This window comes from Pseudoliparis swirei, chromosome 7 (genome assembly GCF_029220125.1).
Source record: "Pseudoliparis swirei isolate HS2019 ecotype Mariana Trench chromosome 7, NWPU_hadal_v1, whole genome shotgun sequence".
NCBI classification, from domain to species: Eukaryota; Metazoa; Chordata; class Actinopteri; order Perciformes; family Liparidae; genus Pseudoliparis; species Pseudoliparis swirei.
In genome coordinates this window covers 13,545,256-13,568,517 of record NC_079394.1, presented here as the reverse complement: position 1 = coordinate 13,568,517, position 23,262 = coordinate 13,545,256, and the positions used below count along the sequence as shown (strand labels likewise).

The window sequence follows — 23,262 nt, the reverse complement described above, 5'->3', positions numbered from 1 at the left end:
TTCTAACCGTTTTTAGCTTGAAAGGGTATATATGTATAGAAATATATACATGTTGCTCCTGACCCTCTTACCTTTCTCACAAATCTTATTAACAGCTTCCTCTCAACTGGCTGTTTCCCTAACTCTCTGAAGGAGGCGAGAGTCAACCCTCTCTTGAAGAAACCCACCCTCGACCCGTCTGAAGTAAACGACTACAGACCGGTCTCTCTTCTTCCTTTTCTTACCAAAACTCTGGAGCAAGCGACATAAGTGTCCTCCTATCTCCACAGCAACAACCTTCTTGACCCTCACCAGTCTGGATTCAAGGCCGGCCACTCAACAGACTGCCCTCCTAGCTCTTTTCTCTGTACACTAATTCTCCCGGCTCTGTCATTCGTTCGCATGGCTTCTCCTACCATAGCTATGCTGATGACACCCAACTGATCCTCTCGTTTCCACCGTCTGAAACACAGGTAGCGGCGCGAATATCTGCCTGTCTGACCGACATCTCTCAGTGGATGTCTGCTCACCACCTGAAAATCAACCCTGACAAGACCGAGCTACTATACCTTCCAGGGAAAGGCTCCCCCGCACGACCTGACTACCACCTTCAACAGCTCTGTGTTGGCCCCTACCCCGACTGCCAGGAACCTCGGGGTGACACTAGACAGTCAACTCTCCCTGACGGCCAACATCACTGCGACAACGCGTTCCTGTAGGTACATGCTGCACAACATCAGGAGAATACGGCCTCTTCTTACTCAGAAGGCGGCACAGGTTCTGGTCCAGGTTCTGGTCCAGGCTCTGGTCATCTCACGCCTCGACTACTGCAACTCCCTCCTGGCAGGTCTACATGCTAAGGCCATCCGACCTCTGCAGCTCGTCCAGAATGCAGCAGCTCGACTGGTCTTCAGCCTCCCGAAATTCTCCCACACCACTCCGCTCCTCCGCTCTCTCCACTGGTTACCGGTGGCTGCTCGCATCCGCTTCAAAACATCGGTTCTGGCGTACCGTGCTCTAGACGGATCGGGCCCCGTCTACATCCGGGATATGGTCACACCGTACACCCCGGCACGTTCGCTCCGCTCGGCAACAGCCAACCGACTTGTGACTCCTGCACCTCGAGCTAATCACTCGAAATCCAGACTGTTTGCTGTCCTGCTCCTCAGTGGTGGAACGAGCTCCCCACTGACATCAGGACAGCAGAAAGTCTCTACATCTTCCGCCGGAAACTAAAAACACATCTTTTCCAACTATATCTGGATTGAAACACAGATTAGCTCTCAGTGGCACTTAAATAGCACTTATTATGGTACTTTTGTAGTTCGACTATCTTGAAGAAATGTTACTTTCTGTATTCTTGTTCTGAGTTTATACTCTTGGTTGATGCACTTATTGTAAGTCGCTTTGGATAAAAGCGTCTGCTAAATGACATGTAATGTAATATAATGTAACATGTAAATATTTTTATATAAATATATATTTAGCAACTGAGAAACAGTCTGAATGAACACAGCTTACCAACTCCTTTTTTGATCAGTGTACTTTATTTTGAAATTTTAACATACAGGAAGTTGAAAAGCGCGTGATCAGCAGTCTCACGTTTTAATTTAAAAAATCAATAACTGATCAATATCTCACTATGAAATAAAAAAAGTTCACATTTCACACAATCAATATCATCATCATCATCATCATCATCATCATCATCGTCACCAAGCAGGGGGCGGTGTCAGTCGCAGGAGCGGGGCTAATAGACATGGGTTAATCCACAGGCAGGGCTAATATCAGCAGGGACATAGGGGGCGGGGCTACACCTATGCAGCTACAGTTTCTATTTACACGCTGTTTACATCACTGTGACATCACTGTGACCTCACAAGTTGTTCCCCTCTGTGTTATCTCTCGGCCAATAGGATTGTTTTCTTTTCAATAACATTACCAACATTCAAAAGGTTTATTACAGCAGCTGATCTCAGGTCAGCTGTCAATCAATTACAAGCACAAAAAACATAAACGCATCATTTTGGACTCAATGTGAAATAAAAAGAGATCAATTTGATTGTAAGATCAGGATTTAGTTTAAATAGCTGTAATATTTTTTTTAACTAATGAAAACATGTATGTGTATTTTTTAAATAAAACTAATTAAGAGGAACACTTTAAGTTATGAACAATTATTAATGTGATAATCTACAATAAATACATGTATATGGAGCAGAGCCCCACTGATCGGGACCTGTCTAATATCTGGGTTTGATAAGAAATGTGATTTATGTTTTGTACCTGTCTATTATCTGGGTTCTGTTGAAACATTATCTTGGTTTAGGACCTGTTTAATATCTGGGTTATGATCGCACATTATCTTTGTTTAGGACCTGTCGAATATCTGGGTTATTATAGCACATTATCTGTGTTTAGGCCATGTCTAATATCTGGGTTCTGATATGAAACATTATCTCTGTTAAGGCCATGTCTAATAGGCTATCTGGGTTCTGATGACACATTATCTGTGTTTGGGACCTGTCTAATATCTGGGTTCTGATATAACATGTGATCTGTGTTTAGGACCTGTCTAATATCTGGATTCTGCTATGAAACATTATCTGTGTTAAGGCCATGTCTAATATCCGAGTTCTGATGGCACATTATCTGTGTTTTGGCCCTGTCTAGTATCTGGTCTCTGGTGTATTATTCCATCCCTCAGTCCCCAGGAGAGTCATCTGATTGGCTGATATCTGAAGAGTTAAACTGTCCGGTGACAAGCTGTTACCTTCCTTTACATCCCTTCCCTTGGCGAGACGTCCTCCCTGGTGGAATACTAGACTAGCCGACTACTCTGCACAAAGCCTACAGGACACACAGGTAGGCAGACAGAGAGACAGAGAGGGAGACAGACAGGTAGACAGGTCAGATCGAGTGAGACAGGTGGTCAGATGGCCGCCGGCTGCAGCTCTTTGGATGCTGCTGCTAATATATAGATATATGATATGTGTGTTTCATAGTAATGTCAATTCGGTGGAACAACACTGACGTGTTTATTCATTTATATTTAACAGATCTCAGATCACAATCATCTTCAACCTTTTGTTTCACAGTAAACTGACAAACGAGACGTTTAAAGACGGTTTTCACATAAATATGGGAAGAACAAAATCAGTAAATAAAGAGAGGCGGAGCCTGAGATGAGGGGGGGGGGGTTAGTCAGCACACAGACAGGCAGAGCACATACACACAGACAGGCTGCTGCTGTAACTATAGCAACCAGCGTAGTGACATACAGAAAGCAAAGGTCATAGAGGTCACCAGGGGGTCGGGAGGACCTATGAATTAATTTACAAAAGAGCAGCGAGGTCATTGAAGGGCGGTCCACACCAAGAAGATCATTCTGATTATATATGTCAGTCATAATATCTAAATATATTTATTTAAACACCACAGCTGTAATGACGACCTCGTTGGATTCACGTTTGATGAGCTCACTGACAGCCAATCAGAAGCCATCTGAATTTACACGTCATGTGTTTTATGATCAATAATCACTCAGGGGGTTTGGGGGCTACCCTCGAGGAGGGGGAGGGTTAGGGGGTTACCCTCGAGAAGGGTTAGGGGACTACCCCCGAAGAGGGTTAGGGGATTGACCTCGAGGAGGGTTACCCTCGAGGAGGGTTAGCGGGTTACCTGCGAGGAGGAGGTCCACGGGGGGGCAGAGCTTCAGAGAAGAGGGCGCTCACATTCCTACACTTTTAGTTCTTGAAGTGGATGTCCTCCAGGTCACGTGGAGGTCATTAAAGGTCATATTTACAGGTCATACTCTGGTTAATAAAGGTCCTACTGAGGTCAGATGTAGGTGGTATAAAGGTCACATGAAGATCATATGTAGGTCATGGCACCTTTGGCACTGCTGTCCAGGAAGACTTTGATGTAGGAGGTGGGGACATATCCCTCCTCCTCCAGGTTCCTCCGCACTCTGGTCCAACCGTCACCTTTGTCCTCTTCCACCACAGAAAGAAGTTCTCCCTCCACCAGCGACAGAGTGCCTTCATTTTGTCCTGCGGAAGATCAACAACATGTTCAGACCAACGAGGACTCTTCTGTCTCCAGTTCATCAGCTGTGTAAAGGTGCTGAACCACAAAGAAGTTTTTTGCTTCGTAAGTAGTAGCAGTAGTAATAGTAGTAGCAGTAGTAGTAGTTGTAATAGTAGTTGCAGTAGTAGTAGTAGCAGTAATAGCAGTAGTAGTAGCAGCAGTAGGAGCAGTACCAATAGCAGTAGAAGTACCTTGGAACGGGTAAAGGGACTTGCAGGTGCCAATACTGGGTAACGGTTCTTCATCCTCAAAGTCATCATCAAACTCTGAACTACGGGATTTAAACTGAAGCTCGGCACTGTGGTCCTCAGTGTAGCTGCCATCGGGACTGAGGAGAGACAGACAGGTAGAAAGAGAGACAGGTGGACAGAGAGAGAGAATGGAAGAGTGACAGACATGTAAAGAGAGAGACAAGTAGAGAGAGACAGGTAGAGAGAGACAGGCAGAGACAGACAGGCGGAGAGGGACAGGTAGAGAGATAGACAGGTAAGAGAGAGACAGGTAAGAGAGAGACAGGTAGAGACAGACAAGTAGAGAGAGAGACAGGTATAAAGAGAGACAGACAGGCAGATAGAGAGACAAGTAGAGAGAGACAGGTAGAGAGACGGACAAGTAGAGAGAGAGACAGGTAGAGAGAGATACAGGTAGAGACAGAAAAGTAGAGAGAGAGACAGGTAGAGAGAGAGACAGGTAACGAGACAGACAGGTAGAGACAGACAGATAGACATTTTAAACCAAGCGGAACATTGACTCCTTCAGGAGCATCAAAATAATAATAAATTACCAGAACCACTCTCCACTAGCTGGGAGATGAGACAGACAGGCAGACAGACAGGTAGAGAGACAGGTATAGAGACAGGTATAGAGACAGACAGGCAGACAGACAGGTAGAGAGACAGGTATAGAGACAGACAGGCAGACAGACAGGTACCTCTCTCTGCTGGCTGGGCTCCGGTTGTCCAGCTGCTTCAAGCTGCTGCTGCCGGCCGTCGTTTCCTCGGAGTTCAACCCACAACCTCCACTTTGTCTCCTGCTGCTGAGGTCAGAGGCCTCAGAGAGCCACGCCTAGAGGTACAAGTACACATGGATATACCACGGGGTACTTCTTCTGCATACTGCGATACTCTGGTACTGCATACTGTACTATGTGTGTACTATACTGTAACGTCTCGGACGTTATGGACTGATGACACGGAGACGGGACGACGTTATTACTCCTTCTTTATTGGGCATCCTCCAACACAGACAGCGTGCTCCTCTCAGCTCAGCAGCTCGAACGTCGACACAACGGTTCCCGTCAACCACCCTTAACTCCCCTTCTTCCACAGGTTAACCCCGCCTCCCCTCTACTCCGCCAATCACAGGCACGCCCCCTCGACCAGCATGCACGGTGCCACCTGTGATCGACAGCCACTTCACAGGGTCGCTACAATACGTTCATATAGTACGATGAGTATATACAGTACCGTTTGTAGTACTATGTGTATACTATGTGTACATAGTATTCGTAGTACCTGGTTCCTCCTCAGCTCCTCCTCCTGCCTCTCCAGACTCTGCTTCACCTCCTCCAGGCGGGGCGCGACGCTGTGGGCGTCGCCCATCTGAGGGTTCTGGTCATAAACTTCTCTCATCTTCAAAAGAGCGTCTCTGAAACACAAAGTATTACAAATACTTCAATATGTAATGATATAAATGTAAATTAATACAATAATCAATAATAAATCAGTAGCTGGCGGTTAACTGGAAACTTAAAGAGGTAAAAAGTTCAAAACGTGTTTGTGATGTATGAAGAATATATCACAAAAGAAGTATTACCAACTGGTCTTGTTAGACCTTTTGTGCTGATAGAGGACTCATCTTTACTCATATCTTAAGGAGCTTGTAGTACCATATTGCCCCACTAGATATGGAGGACTCAAAATGACTTAAGTATAAATAAATAAATAAATAAATGCATGCATAAATACAAGAATAAATGAATAAATGCTTAAATAAATGTATAAATAAATAAATAAATGCTTAAATAAATAAATAAATACAAGAATAAATGTATAAATACAGAAATAAATACAGCAATTAATATATATAAGTTATAACTCAACAGGACATCATTAAATAAATGTATTTCTACATTTCTGTATTTCTTCATTTATTTATATCTCTATTTATGTGTCCACACGTATTTCTTCATTTATTTATGTGTGACATTTACGTGTCCGTATATTCAAATGAGCTGGGCGGTCCGAACCTCATTGTTGAACAGGATTGGTCAAGTCGAGAGCAAGACAGAAGCAATCGATCCCTAGCACTTGGATCTGTAGACGAACAGCGTTTATTATGCATTCTTGTCTGTACATTCTAAATACTACTGTTGAGTCACGGAATGTAATTTAAGGATGTTTTCAGCCGAGAAGTTAGTTGTTTAAGCATCAAATCTGTGGTCGGTTTATCGAGATTCAGTCTAATAAGGATATGCGACGGAGATTTGAGGTCCTGCTCGCGGGACCAGTGAGCTCCGGGCGCTCAGCGCGCTGTGTGGCTGCCGAGAGCAGCCTGATCTCGGCAGGACTTTTTGAAATGCTCCGCTGGCTCTGACGTCTCCGTAGCGGCTAAACATGAGATATAATTAGGTTTTTGAGGATCTAAAGAGCACAACGAGTTTATTATTTACTAAAAGATAACGTTACGTCAATTTGACTGAGGGTTAAGATTCATAACTTCATATTGTAGCGACCCTGGGTCAGGAAAGCTACGAGACGTTGTATATTTATTATCGTTTATTCGTAGCCTACGCCAAACAACAGTGAACACCGCAACACATTCTACTCCACTGTAAATTATTTTACAGTGAATAATTTGAGTAAATTCATGCTCAAGAACAGTTGACGTGGTGACGTCACAAGACCAGAAAGACCAGCTGCGTCCTCGAGAGTCTGGACTCCCAAAACCAGACTCCAAAGACCAGACTCCAAAAGAACACGAGTCTGTACTCAGTGTTCTTGGAATTGATAAACGGCTGAAGTCAAAAAGCTGTCGAGGCTAACTTCTGCTAACGGTGAGCTGAGCGAGTCAACTTCAGCGTCATGTGCCAGGCAGAAATAGTAGAGCACAACACACCAGGTGCATCACACTCCTGTGACCAATCATGCTTTAGACAGGTTCGGACCGCCCCAGCTCATTTGAATATACGGACACGTAAATGTCACACATAAATAAATGAAGAAATACGTGTGGACACATAAATAGAGAAATAAATAAATGAAGAAATACCGAAATGCAGAAATATATTTATTTAATGATGTCTTGTTGATTTATAACATATTGATTCATTCCTGTATTTATTTATTTATTTATACATTTATTTAAGCATTTATTTATTTATTTATACATTTATTTAAGCATTTATTTATTCATTTATACATTTATTTAAGCATTTATTTATTTATTCTTGTATTTATTCATGCATTCATTTATTTATTTATTTATACTTAAGTCATTTTAAGTCCTCCATAACTAGAGAGCTGCGCTCACTAAATGCGGGGCTACTTGTAGTTCCTAGAGTCTTAAAAAGTAGAATGGGAGCCAGAGCCTTTAGTTATCAAGCTCCTCTTTTATGGAACCAGCTTCCACCTTCAGTCCGGGAGGCAGACACAGTCACCTCATGTAGAGTAGACTGAAGACTTTCCTCTTTGACAGAGCTTATAGTTAGGGCTGAATCAGGTTCACCTGGTCCAGCCCCTTGATATGCTGCTATAGACTTATAGGCTGCTGGGGACGTTTAGGATACACTGAGCACCTATCTCCTCTTTTCTCTCTCCTTTGGGATGAATTTTCATCTCTCTATTGCACATTACTAACTCTGCTTCCTCCCCGGAGTCCTTTTGACTTCACGTCTCATAATGTCATCCGATGAGACGGCATAGATCCTATCTATCTGGATCATTGAGGTCTGCATCGTGGAATATGCCTACTACCAACTGCGCAATGCCTTGTTGAGACTCCGCCCACTCCTCCTCTCTACCTCCATCTGCCTGATGGATCGTGGAGGTCTCCATCGTGGAATATGCCTACTACCAACTATTCATACACTCTGTCATATTCATTGAATGTATTTTAACTCTAACTCTGTCCTTCTGTACACATTACATCTGTTCTTCTGTCCATCCTGGAGAGGGATCCTCCTCTGTTGCTCTCCTGAAGGTTTCTTCCTTTTTTTTCCCCCTGAAGGGTTATTTGGGAGTTTTTCCTGGTCCGATGTGAGGTTTTGGGGCAGGGATGTCTATGTGTACAGATTGTAAAGCACTCTGAGACAAATTTGTAATTTGTGAAATTGGGCTATACAAATAAACTGAATTTAATTGAATTGTACTGGTCTTGTTAGACCTTAGTGCTGATAGAGGACTCATGTCTGTGCATATATGTGTATACATTTGTGTATGTGTGTACCTCTGTTCCCTCTCTCTCTGAATCTCCTGGTTGATGTTGTTGATTCTGGTTTGAAGTTTCTTTCTTCTCTGTTCAGGAGGAAGATGACTGCAGTCTACAGGACCGGAGCACTGCAACATATATACAGATATATATACACACATATATGTATATATATATAAATATATATGTATATATGAGCACTGCAACATACACACACACGTATATATATATATATGTGTATATATATACACATATATATGTGTATATATACACACATATATATATGTATGGGTATATATATATATATAATTTACATATATATGTATATACAGATATAGATATATATACACATATCTACATATATGTATATAAATATATATGTATATACTGTATACACATATATAGCATATGTATATATACATATTTATATATGTATATATACATGTATAAATACATATATATATCTGTATAATATACATATATATACATATATGTATATTATACATATATATTATTACAATACTATATATATATTACAATATAATATATATACATATATAATAATATATATAATACTATATATTATATATAATTATAAGACTATATTACATTACAATTACACATTGAAAATAATAATAATAAAAACAGTAAATATAATAGTTTCATACACCTGAGACAGGTGTGATACTGACCAGTTTGAGAGACAGCTGTCCAATCAGAGAGAAGCATAAAGGAAAAATGACAGCATTAAAAACACAGCTAACATACACAAGTGTGTTTCTATATGTGTGTACATATTTATATATATGAGTGTGTACCCCTCTCTTGAGGCTGCGCAGACACTGCTTCCTGGTTCTGGAGCCAGAGGTCATGAGGTCATTCAGCCGCTGTGCGATTGGTTCTCTGGAGGCAGGGGGCAGGGACTGGGGACTGCTGTCGACGACCCCAGGTAAAGGTGAGGTTGGGGAGGGGGAGGAGGAGGGAGAGAGAGAAGTGTGCAACCACCTTGACTACATTTAACTGCTCTACCTCTAACCTCACTGTGACTCCTCTCCATGTCTCTGACCACTTCTTCATCTCTTACTCTCTCTCGCTCTCTGGTACTGACAACCCACCCATATCTACAGACTCTGCACCTGAACATTCGCACCCTCTGCCCTCCTCTCTGGCCTCCTCTGTCCTATCTGCTCTCCTCAACTGACTGCTTCTCACTCATGCATCCTAACTCTGCGCAGACACTCTCCTCTCCCTGTCTTCATCTCTTGATTCTCTTTGTCCTTGCTCTTCTATCAATCTCTCCTCTCCTCCTTCTCTTCCTCTATCTCTGCAGCCAAAAGCTCGTTCTACCTGACCAAAATTCAGTCTTCCTTCTCTAACCCCAAAACTCTTCTCTATCTTTTCCAACCTCCTTGATCCCCCTGTCCCCTCCTCCTTCCACCCTTTACTTTACAAACAAGATCCTCCTTTACAAATCCATCTTCTATCACCTCACCAACACTAACTTCTTCATCCCCCTCTTTCACCCCTTGTCTCCCAATAAAGTTCTTAGCTTGGTGACCTCCGCCCGACCGACCACCTGCGCCTTGACCCCGTCCGTCTCCCATTCTCCAGGCTATTGCTCCTGACCTTCTGACCTTCCTCACCCATCTTATTAACAGCTCCCTCTCAACTGGCTGTTTCCTAACTCTCTGAAGGTCAACCCTCTCCTGAAGAAACCGTCTGAAGTCAGCAACTACAGACCGGTCTCTCTTCTTCCTTTCTCTCCAAAACTCTGCTATCTTGAGCCAAGTGTCCTCCTATCTCCACAGTAACAACCTTCTTGACCCTCACCAGTCTGGATTCAAGGCCGGCCACTCGACAGAGACTGCCCTCCTTGCTGTCTCTGAGCAGCTTCACACTGCTAGAGCAGCCTCTCTCTCCTCTGTCCTTATCCTTCTCGACCTTTCTGCAGCATTTGACGTGAACCACCAGATCCTGATCTCTTCTCTTCAGGACCTGGGATCTCAGGCACTGCACTCGCTCTTTTCTCTTCCTACCTTAAAGACCGCACCTACGGGTAACTTGGAGAGGATCTGTGTCTGATCCTTGTCCTCTCACTACTGGGGTTCCTCAAGGCTCCGTCCTGGGTCCCTCCTCTTCTCTCTGTATACAAATTCTCTCGGCTCTGTCATTCGTCGCATGGCTTCTCCTACCATAGCTATGCTGATGACACCCAACTGATCTTCTCGTTTCCACCGTCCGAAACACAGGTGGCTCTCTGCCTGTCTGACTGACATCTCTCAGTGGATGTCTGCTCACCACCTGAAGATCAACCCTGACAAGACTGAGCTACTATTCCTTCCAGGAAAGGCTCCCACCCACGACCTGACTATCACCTTCAACAGCTCTGTGTTGGCCCCTACCCGGACTGCCAGGAACCTCGGGTGACACTCGACAGTCAACGGTACATGCTGCACAACATCAGGAGAATCGTCCTCTTCTTACTCAGAAGGCAGGTTCTGATCCAGGCTCTGGTCATTTCACGCCTCGACTACTGCAACTCCCTCCTGGCTGGTCTACCTGCTAAGGCCATCCGACCCCTGCAGCTCATCCAGAATGCAGCAGCTCGACTGGTCTTCAGCCTCCCGAAATTCACCCACACCACTCCGCCTCCACTGGTGCAAAACACTGGTCCTGGCGAATCGACTTGTGACTACTGCACCTCGAGCTAATCACACTGTTTGCTGTCCTGGCTCCTCAGTGGACTGACATCAGGACAGCAGAAAGTCTCTACATCTTCCGTCGGAGACTGAAAACACACCTTTTCCGACTATATCTGGATTAAAACACAGATTAGCACTTCAGTGGCACTTAGATAGCACTTACTTATGGTACTTTTGTAGTTCGACTATGTTGAGGAAATGTTACTTCCTGTATTCTTGTTGTTCTTAGTTTGTACTCTAGGTTGAAATGCACTTATTGTAAGTCGCTTTGGATAATGTAATGTAATGTAATGTGTGTGTGTGTGTATATTGTGTGTGTGTGCTCGTATATGTGTGTGTGTATTGTGTGTGTGTGTGTGTATTGTGTGTGTGTGTGCGTGTGTGTGTGTGTGTGTGCTCGTATGTGTGTGTGTAGATGTGTGTGTGTGTATATGTGTGTGTGTGTATATGTGTGTGTGTGTGTGTGTACCTTGTTTTTCCGGATGAAGGGCCACAGCTTCCTGCTGTGTCTCCGCCCCTCCAGTCGGTTGTCTAGGTAACTGGACTCAGAGATGCTCCTCCTCATTGCCGCGCTGTAGTCGTCAAACTCTACGTCACCTGGGGGGTCGAAGCCCGATTTGTACACCTCCACCACCTGCTGGGTGTCCTACACACACACACACACACACACACACACAACCACACATACACACTCTCAGATCTCGACACAGCCCTCTGTGGTCCAGCACCGGCCCAGAGGAGACTCACCATGCGGGGCTGGATGCCCTCGGCGGCGTCCATCATGACGTCCAGGCAGCTGCTCGCCACAGGAACCACCTTCCTCTCCGCCTCCGCCGAGGAGCGCATCGACTCACAGATCCTCTCAATGCGCCGCTCCTCCATGTCCTGGATACGCTGCGGAGACACGCGAAGAGAACTGGTTCATAACCGGTACCAGTGAGTGGTCCTGTTACCTGGTGTAGAACTGATGTACGAAGGACTCCAAGTATCTGGTCTTGTTCACCAGGGAGGGCCAGTGACCTCATGGTTAGCACCTGAGCCTGTAGAGAGCTGCTGGTTTACCTGGTAGATAACTGGGACCAGGGTGTGGTAGTGCTGGTGCTGGTCTTGGTTAAACTGGTTTAAACTGGTCACATAGTCTTTCCTGGACTCTTCAGCAGCTTGTTTTTTCTGTTGAGCCGTCTGCCGAGCCTGAAACCAGAAAAGCGTTTATAAAATATAGCAATACGTATATATATATATTAGGGCTGTCAGCGTTAACGCGTTAATCTATGCGATTAATTTGGCCGCGTTAACGCACTAAAATATTTTAATGCAATTAACGCAACTTTGTTTACTTCCGGTGTTTGTTGAAGTTTTACACTCCACTGAGTGTCAAACCGGGCAGTGCGGTTTAACACTGTTTCCGATTTTTAAAACAATTATTTCTCCGCGGAAATAAGGAGCAGAAATCAGTTTAAACTCGTGGATGAATCAGTCGGGTTTCCTCCTGCTCCTCCTTCCTCCCGTCTCCCCCTCTGATACACAGAGGAACGGAGGGGCGACGTGTCGGGTGACGCGGCGTGGAAAGAACTCGTCACACGAAACCTTCACCCTGATTTGTCAATCCGTTTGTCTGTCAACATTTTGGGGAAAAAACAACCAATGAACACTCAGTAAATCACAAGGACCTCCCACCTCACAGGTGAGGCTCATTTAGCAGCCTGTCAGTCAGAGAGCAGAGAACACCGCACCAGGACAACTGAGCCTCCTTGAATAGAGCTGAGATTGTTCTGGAATGTTTGATGTAGAACACGTGGGTATGCGTCATATGCAAACGCCTTTAAAAGGTGAATTTACATTTTTTTGTAAAATGTATAAAATGCCCCCAGCCTCCAGAGGGTTAACGTGACATATTTGAATGTCAGTCAGTTACCAAGGCCACTAGTTCTGCTGCTGTCCAATGTTAAAGATGACAGGACCAATGGGGTCTCAATATACTTCTTTTTTTTTTACTAATCTGATGTTTCACTGAAGAAACAATTTATCATCCACAATATTAAATACCTCGCTGGCACTTCATAGGTAGGAGCCTCTTTGAAAACACAGCTATGTGTGAAGTTTGGTCTTTAAAAAGAATGAACTTTTAACTTTTAATTGCGATTAATGAATTTCAAAATGTGCGATTAATTCGTAAATTTTTTTTAATCGATTGACAGCCCTAAAATATATATACTAATATAAGTTTAAAGAGTTTAAAGAAACGTACCTTCAGTGCGCAGCGCTACAGAAAGAGAGACAACGAGATTAGTTAGACATCACCACTTCATCCTGAAACTTCACGATGAAACTTCATCCAAGTATTAAGTACATAGACTAGTCCAGTACTCAGGTGTTGATGTACTCACCTTCTCTCCAGCCGTCTTGTTGTCCAGGTCGATTCTGTCGGACACCTGCTGCGCTCGCTCCGCCTCCTTGCAGTCGCGCTCAAAGCGACGTTTACTCTGGTCAACAAGTAAACATCAATAAGTGTTGACATCCTTTAACGCAGTGATTTTCAACCTTTTTTGAGCCGCGGCACATTTTTTACATTTACAAAATCCTGGGGCACACCACCAACCAAAATGTCACAAAATGACACTAACACACTACATATAATACATATAGTTAATAATATAGTTTCTACATGTATTTATACTCAGTGTGAAACCGGAGCCTAATTCGATGAACACAAAATGGATATCCTGCCAGTAATGGTAGAAAGACACACGAAGCTCTTCCTCAACAGCTCTCAGTCTCTCTCTGTTTTTAGTTTTTATCGCAGTCAAGCTTCAGAAGCTCAGCTCACACAGATATGTGGTTGAAAATGGGAATAATGTCATAATAGCTTTGTTGGCCAGAATGGGGAACTCCTTGGCAACAGATAACCAAAAACTGTCCAAAGGAAGATCATTATTTTTTCCGATTAATTGATTAATCGGATAAAAAAACAAAAAAAACTGTAATTGTCAACCCTTTATTCAAAACAGGGTTTATACGGTCGTGGAAAACCTGGAAAAGTCATGGAATTTTAAATGGATATTTCCAGGCCTAGAAAAGTAATTGAAAAAAATAAAATCCCAAAATGTTTGGAAAAGTAAGGCAAATTTGTTATATTCAAATGTTAATTTACACGGAATATATACGTTATGCTTTGTAATTCTCATTGTTAGTTTAAATACTACATCTTCTCACTTGTTCATGTACACAGAGTTTTCACAAAATGTTTAATCATGGAAATTTGGTTTAAAGTCATGGAAAGGTCCTGGATTGGTCAGCATGTGTATGAACGCGTCACAAACAGAACTGACAGCGGTTTACTCGCCTGAGTTTACTCAGCCGGCTATTTGTGGGTTAAACGCGTCATACGTGTCGGTGAGGGGGCGGGGCTTATCTCCGTTGCCTTTCTCCGTGGAAAAATATTTTCCGCCATCCGCCACGGAATAATTAACCACTAGTTCTACGTTATACTTCTTGTGGAAATGCCACACACGTCGTAACATCTAACGCCCTGGTGACTGGGTTCATGACATCACCCGTAGGCGCACGCAGCTCCGTGAATGTCACTCCGACGATGTGAATGACTTCCGCATCCAGCGCCACGAGAGCAGCAGCAGCCAATTAGATTCATTAACAGCGGAGCAGCTCAGCGCTGATTGGTTCTCACAACGCAGCGTTCTGTCCTCTCCCCGCTCTGCTAATTTTTCTCCTGCGCCTCTCTGCGCTCAACTCAACTTTTTTTATACTCTGCGACTTATTGAGTGCCGTAATAATCGTGCGACACAACAAATCGATAATGATTGTCAACTATTTTAATAATCAATTTTATCGATTCGTTGTTGCAGCCCTACCGACAATGGTTATTTAGGTGATATTAGATAATTTCCCACGGCACACCAGATTTACTCAAACGAAAGAGAGTAGAAGGTGTACGTCCAATTATGTCACTGTGTTGTGTATGTGGGCGGAGTTAGAGGCATAGCATGTGGGCGGAGTTAGAGGAGTTAGAGGCATAGCATATGTGGGTGGAGTTAGAGATGCAGCATTTGTGGGCGGAGTTAGAGGTGCAGCGTGAAGGTCAGATGTCACTCACAGACTCCAGTTGTTTCCAGGAGCTCTCAATGTGCTGCTGGGCACGGCGGCCATCTTGGAAATGCTGCAACAACAACAATAACAACACATTATTTCACTGGTCAGACCTCCAGTGTGTGTATGTGTGTGTGTGTGTGTGTGTATGTGTGTGTGTACTCACAGTCTTCCTCTCAGCCTTCACTTCCTGTGTGTAGCGTGTGAGTTCACACACTATCTGGGAGTTGAGGTTCTCAGCCAGCTCCTCTCTCTGGTCTGACAGCTCGTTCAGCTGACGGAGCGTCGCTGAGAAGGCCAGACACCACGTGTACCTGCAACAACCAATCAGAAGCCAGCTGTTCAAGCAACAAACCCACCTGCTCTGATGATGTCACACCACATATTCACATATTCAGACCTGCTCTCGTCCTCTCTGCTCCTCTTGGGGTGATACTTCTTAGACAGACTCCTGCAGACAGACAGGAGGACAGACAGTCAGAGAAACAGGTAGAGACCAGGTTCTATGTACAGGTAGAGACCAGGTTCTATGTACAGGTAGAGACCAGGTACTATGTACAGGTAGAGACCAGGTTCTATGTACAGGTAGAGACCAGGTTCTATGTACAGGTAGAGACCAGGTACTATGTACAGGTAGAGACCAGGTTCTATGTACAGGTAGAGACCAGGTTCTATGTACAGGTAGAGACCAGGTTCTATGTACAGGTAGAGACCAGGTACTATGTACAGGTAGAGACCAGGTACTATGTACAGGTAGAGACCAGGTTCTATGTACAGGTAGAGACCAGGTACTATGTACAGGTAGAGACCAGGTTCTATGTACAGGTAGAGACCAGGTTCTATGTACAGGTAGAGACCAGGTACTATGTACAGGTAGAGACCAGGTACTATGTACAGGTAGAGACCAGGTTCTATGTACAGGTAGAGACCAGGTTCTATGTACAGGTAGAGACCAGGTACTATGTACAGGTAGAGACCAGGTACTATGTACAGGTAGAGGCCAGGTACTATGTACAGGTAGAGACCAGGTTCTATGTACAGGTAGAGACCAGGTACTATGTACAGGTAGAGACCAGGTTCTATGTACAGGTAGAGACCAGGTTCTATGTACAGGTAGAGACCAGGTACTATGTACAGGTAGAGACCAGGTACTATGTACAGGTAGAGACCAGGTTCTATGTACAGGTAGAGACCAGGTACTATGTACAGGTAGAGACCAGGTTCTATGTACAGGTAGAGACCAGGTACTATGTACAGGTAGAGACCAGGTTCTATGTACAGGTAGAGACCAGGTTCTATGTACAGGTAGAGACCAGGTACTATGTACAGGTAGAGACCAGGTACTATGTACAGGTAGAGACCAGGTTCTATGGACAGGTAGAGACCAGGTACTATGTACAGGTAGAGACCAGGTTCTATGTACAGGTAGAGACCAGGTTCTATGTACAGGTAGAGACCAGGTACTATGTACAGGTAGAGACCAGGTTCTATGTACAGGTAGAGACCAGGTTCTATGTACAGGTAGAGACCAGGTACTATGTACAGGTAGAGACCAGGTTCTATGTACAGGTAGAGACCAGGTACTATGTACAGGTAGAGACCAGGTTCTATGTACAGGTAGAGACCAGGTTCTATGTACAGGTAGAGACCAGGTACTATGTACAGGTAGAGACCAGGTACTATGTACAGGTAGAGACCAGGTTCTATGGACAGGTAGAGACCAGGTACTATGTACAGGTAGAGACCAGGTTCTATGTACAGGTAGAGACCAGGTACTATGTACAGGTAGAGACCAGGTACTATGTACAGGTAGAGGCCAGGTACTATGTACAGGTAGAGACCAGGTTCTATGTACAGGTAGAGACCAGGTACTATGTACAGGTAGAGACCAGGTTCTATGTACAGGTAGAGACCAGGTACTATGTACAGGTAGAGACCAGGTACTATGTACAGGTAGAGGCCAGGTACTATGTACAGGTAGAGACCAGGTTCTATGTACAGGTAGAGACCAGGTTCTATGTACAGGTAGAGACCAGGTACTATGTACAGGTAGAGACCAGGTTCTATGTACAGGTAGAGACCAGGTACTATGTACAGGTAGAGACCAGGTTCTATGTACAGGTAGAGACCAGGTACTATGTACAGGTAGAGACCAAGTTCTATGTACAGGTAGAGACCAGGTACTATGTACAGGTAGAGACCAGGTACTATGTACAGGTAGAGACCAGGTTCTATGTACAGGTAGAGACCAGGTTCTATGTACAGGTAGAGACCAGGTACTATGTACAGGTAGAGACCAGGTACTATGTACAGGTAGAGACCAGGTTCTATGTACAGGTAGAGACCAGGTTCTATGGACAGGTAGAGACCAGGTACTATGTACAGGTAGAGACCAGGTTCTATGTACAGGTAGACCAGGTACTATGTACAGGTAGAGACCAGGTTCTATGTACAGGTAGAGACCAGGTTCTATGTACAGGTAGAGACCAGGTACTATGTACAGGTAGAGACCAGGTTATATGTACAGGTAGAGACCAGGTACTATGTACAGGTAGAGACCAGGTTCTATGTACAGGTAGAGACCAGGTACTATGTACAGGTAGAGACCAGGTTCTATGTACAGGTAGAGACCAGGTACTATGTACAGGTAGAGACCAGGTACTATGTACAGGTAGAGACCAGGTTCTATGTACAGGTAGAGACCAGGTACTATGTACAGGTAGAGACCAGGTACTATGTACAGGTAGAGACCAGGTACTATGTACAGGTAGAGACCAGGTTCTATGTACAGGTAGAGACCAGGTACTATGTACAGGTAGAGACCAGGTTCTATGTACAGGTAGAGACCAGGTACTATGTACAGGTAGAGACCAGGTACTATGTACAGGTAGAGACCAGGTACAGGCAGGGACGTGCGGTCAGGGGAGGCAGAGCCTCACCTGTCATCATGAGTAAAAAAAAATTTTACAAAAAATTAAAAAATTAAAAAATAAATAATGATAACATCAAATTTATATTAATATTTGTCCACCGATCTTTATGTATGACTAATTTCGAACATTTTATAGTCAAAATCGCTGAATTTGTCTATTTCCTGTTCAAATACAGGATGAAACGAGAGTTGAGGCGACGAGTCGAGCCTCACCTCTGATTGCGCAATCCATCACAAACTGGGTTGAGACATGCAATTGGCCCGTGCGGGTTGCCGTATCTCTGCATGTCGCTAATATAATGTTTGCAGATATGTTAATTTGCCCTGATAATCCACAGTCTGGCTAAGGTCTTTAACCATTACGGTTTAATGTTTGTAAGTGACATATTTAGTTTTGCTGATGGTAAATAAAGCCGCAGTGAAAAGGCGCAGGGTGAGGCAGGTAATACTCTGCCTCACTGCAGGGGGCGCTCCTGAGCCAACGAGTACTTGTTGCTGCTTCTTCTACGCAGAGGCGCCAGGCGAGTCAAGTCCGTTTGTTTTTGTATTTTGCTACGTCAGACCGCCAACATGGAAGAGGATGATATAGCTAAACTTAAAAATGTCTCAAAACTGGACTTTCAGTCAAAAGTGGTTGTGATTACCACAGGTAGACCAACACCGGAGCTAAACGGTTTGCTTCAAACTTGTTCTTACCTTTACGTATCTGTAATATGTACCGTGTGTGTGTGTGTGTGTTGTGTGGAGAATGCTGATGAGACATGAAATAACCAGGAGCCAATTGAATAAGCCACTTTTGGGTTTATATATTTATAAATCTGACACTAAAGGAGTCAGTGCCTCACCAACCATGAACCTCACCACACGTCACTGGGTACAGGTGGTGTGCAGGTGGTGTACAGATGGTGTACAGGTGGTGTTGTACCTAATCTGCTTGGCGTAGCTCAGCTCGATGTCGGCTCTCTCCTTCACAAACTTGCTGTATCTCTCCAGGAAGTCAATGCCCCAGCTGGTGTGTTTCTCCAGGTTATCAAACTGGTCCTGAAACAACAGTGTACAGGTATCAGTATATGTATATATATATATATACATACATACATATATATATATATATACACATATAGATACAACTATATGCAGTGTACAGCTATCAGTGTGTGTGTGTGTGTATATATACATATATATATAAATATATATATGTAAACTATATATACACACACACTGATGTGGCTCAGTGATGAGCAGGTCCTCCTTTAATCACATTACATATATATAATATGTACACTACCGTTCAAAAGTTTGGGATCACCCAGACAATTTCGTGTTTTTCATGAAAACTCACACTTTTATTTATCAAATGAGTTGCAAAATGTATAGAAAATATAGTCAAGACATTGACAAGGTTAGAAATAATGATTTGTATTTGAAGTATTAATTTTTTTCTTCAAACTTGGCTTTCGTCAAAGAATGCTCCTTTTGCAGCAATTACAGCATTGCAGACCTTTGGCATTCTAGCTGTTAATTTGTTGAGGTAATCTGTTGAAATGTCACCCCACGCTTCCTGAAGCACCTGCCACAAGTTGGATTGGCTTGATGGGCTCTTCTTGCGGACCATACGGTCAAGCTGCTCCCACAACAGCTCAATGGGGTTGAGATCTGGTGACTGTGCTGGCCACTCCATTACAGACAGCATACCAGCTGCCTGCTTCTTCCCTGAATAGTTCTTGCACAATGTGGAGGTGTGCTTTGGGTCATTGTCCTGTTGGAGGAGGAAATTGGCTCCAATCAAGCGCTGCCCACAGGGTATGGCATGGCGTTGCAAAATGGAGTGATAGCCTTCCTTATTTAAAATCCCTTTTACTTGGTACAAATCTCCCACTTTACCAGCACCAAAGCAGCCCCAGACCATCACATTACCTCCACCATGCTTGACAGATGGTGTCAGGCACTCTTCCAGCATCTTTTCACCTGTTCTGCGTCTCACAAATGTTCTTCTGTGTGATCCAAACACCTCAAACTTGGATTCATCTGTCCAGAACACCTTTTCCAATCATCCTCTGTCCAATGCCTGTGTTCTTTTGCCCATACCAATCTTTTCTTTTATTGGCCAGTCTCAGATATGGCTTTTCTTTGCCACTCTGCCTAGAAGGCCAGCATCCCGGAGTCGCCTCTTCACTGTCGACGTTGACACTGGCGTTTTGCGGGTACCATTTAAAGAAGCTGCCAGTTGAGGACCTGTGAGGCGTCTATTTCTCAAACTAGAGACTCTAATGTACTTGTCTTCTTGCTGAGTTGTGCACGGGGGCCTCCCACTTCTCTTTCTGCTCTGGTTAGAGCCCGTTTGTGCTGTTCTCTGAAGGGAGTAGTACACACCGCTGTAGGAAATTTTCAGTTTCTTTGCAATTTCTCGCATGGAATAGCCTTCATTTCTAAGAACAAGAATAGACTGGCGAGTTTCACAGGAAACTTCTTTTTTTCTGGCCATTTTAAGAGTCTTATCGAACCCACAAATGTGATGCTCCAGATAATGAACTAGCTCAAAGGAAGGCCAGTTTTATAGCTTCTCTCATCAGCAAAACAGTTTTCAGCTGTGCTAACATAATTGCACAAGGGTTTTCTAATCAGATATTAGTCTTCTAAGGCGATTAGCAAACACAATGTACCATTAGAACACTGGAGTGATAGTTGCTGGAAATGGGCCTCTATACACCTATGGAGATATTTCATTAGAAACCAGACGTTTCCACCTAGAAGTCATTTACCACATTCACAATGTATAGAGTGTATTTCTGATTGATTTAATGTTATCTTCATTGAAAAAAACAATGCTTTTCTTTGAAAAATAAGGACATTTCTAAGTGATCCCAAACTTTTGAACGGTAGTGTATGAATGCAGTCTGCTGAAATCAGTGTATATATATATATATATATATATATATATATTTGTAAATGCAGTGTACAGTGTACATTTATATATACATATATAATCAAATATAATATATGATATTTGGTATCTCTTCTCTGCATCCAGAACTTTTGCCTTGGACTGAATCTCTTTTACCTCATGATCTTTACAGATTAATTATTGTTGTTTATTATCTGTGATGTCATATCAATGCCCTTCATAATCAATAATCAATATCATCATCATACGTGGAGGAGCCGGACCCTGAGTGATCCCTCTGGAGAACATTACAACAGTCAGTTGCACAAGGATTCATGCACGATGTCTGGGGGGGGGGGGGGTCTGTGGATCTGGGGAGTCTGTGGGTCTGGGGGGTCTGGGGGGTCCCGGTCTCTGGGTCGCGCGCTTTAGCATCATGGAGGACGCAGCGCGCGACCCGCTGTCGTCACTCACTGTGTTGCTATGGTAGAGCAGACAGTAGCACGAGGGCCTCACGCGTACACACATAAGCACACTCACACACACAAGCACACAGACGCACACAAAAAACCACACACACACACACACCGGACGCCCGGTACCGGCTCCTCTCTGGTAACCGGCCCCGGTGGCCCGGTACCGGCCCGCAGGTGTACGTACCCACAGCTCGGTGCCCCAGTTGCAGCTCATCGTGTCCGGTCTGGTCCTGGTCCTGGTCCTGGTCCTGGTCTCAGCGCGAGCTGCTGCTGGCCGGCGCGCGCACCCTACGTGTCTCACCTCCTGTCTGTCTGTCTGCAGCAACACCAGCGCAGAGGACGCGGCCACGCGCAGCGCGTCTCCCCGGAGGACCCTTTGTCATCACTGAGAAGATGCTGAGATTGTGTACCTGAGCATGCGCAGTGGCGGCCCCGCCCTGCTGTCACACACAATAACTGCTGCTACTTATATACTTATATATGTATATAATACATGTAATGATGATAATAATAACAATAGTACTACTAATAATGTATATAGCGCTATCACGATCATATATTAGCTGAGATCAACTCCAGCAGGTGGCGCTGTTTTCTCATGGCCTGCAGCACCGTCAGCAGTGACGTCATCACGGCACATCACGTCACCAAATAAATGATGTCTGTGTTCAGATTACCTGAACAGAGTCCCTGAACAGATAGAGAACAGAGTACCTGAACAGGTAGAGAACAGTTTAGTTTAGTGTATTAACTGGATCCCCGTTAGCTGACGCCTTAGCGGTCGCTAATCTTCCTTAAATCCACAGAAAGGACAAAATGTAAAACATACAACACATGACAGGAAACTACAGTTCAGTAGTACTAGTGAGAGTAGTATATCTGTGGAGCTGTGTATTCCTATAGACCTCAGTAGTAGTAGACTTAAGACTTTCCTTTTTGATGGTCTTATAGTTAGGGCTGAATCGGGTTCACCCGGTCCAGCCCCTAGAGATGCTGCTGGGGGACGTTTTAGGATACACTGAGCACCTCTCTCCTTTACTCTCTATACTTACGGATGAATTTTCATCTCTCCATCACACATTATTTACTCTGCTTCCTGCCCGGAGTCTTTGTGACTTCACATCTAAGAGGGTCCATTGGACCTGGCTGGGTCTGGAACCTCCTGTCATGGCCCTGCTGGACTCAGTAACCCTTTATTGAACACATTTAGACCGCATCTTATCATAAATCTATTTCATTCATTCATAAATAAAAAATCCTAAAAATGTTGAGTTTTAGAGCAGGGAGAAGACGCAATCCAATTCAAAATGGAGATGTGTGGACGTCATCAGGATCAGGCCCGGATCCGGTCTGGGGACGTTATCCTCAGAAGCAGCACATAGCAGAGCAGCAGCTTCAGTCTGCAGGAGACGTCTCACTAAATAATCTGTACAATTCTCATTTGTATCTAAAAGCTTCTTTGTTTGTTTTCTGTATACAAATACATGACTAATTGTGATACATTTATATTTAATATTGTATTTACAAATAAAATGGAATAAATAAGTCCGCTGCAATTCAGCACCTTCATAAAATCGTGTTTTTTAGTATATTAATAATGAATTAAAGTTTGAATTTACTTCAATAAAATCATTTCTACCATCAACTGAAAAATACACAAATGCAAAA

At 43.9% G+C, this 23,262-nt stretch overlaps 1 protein-coding gene across 1 annotated transcript; it reads right to left on the bottom strand.

Moving 5' to 3' along the window:
• Window positions 1-1,506: 1,506 nt before the first annotated feature.
• Window positions 1,507-21,931, bottom strand: LOC130196794 (formin-binding protein 1-like). Its single transcript, XM_056419165.1, has 18 exons — window positions 21,779-21,931; window positions 19,160-19,275; window positions 15,703-15,753; window positions 15,469-15,616; window positions 15,310-15,372; window positions 13,586-13,681; window positions 13,447-13,461; window positions 12,261-12,389; window positions 11,946-12,092; window positions 11,668-11,844; window positions 9,315-9,506; window positions 9,189-9,203; window positions 8,515-8,624; window positions 5,583-5,715; window positions 5,000-5,133; window positions 4,260-4,396; window positions 3,873-4,031; window positions 1,507-2,829 (listed from the first exon to the last, which is right to left on the bottom strand). The coding sequence occupies exons 1-18, from the start codon at window positions 21,806-21,808 to the stop codon at window positions 2,801-2,803; spliced, it is 1,881 nt and encodes a 626-aa protein (XP_056275140.1). The 5' UTR covers window positions 21,809-21,931; the 3' UTR covers window positions 1,507-2,800.
• Window positions 21,932-23,262: the final 1,331 nt, after the last annotated feature.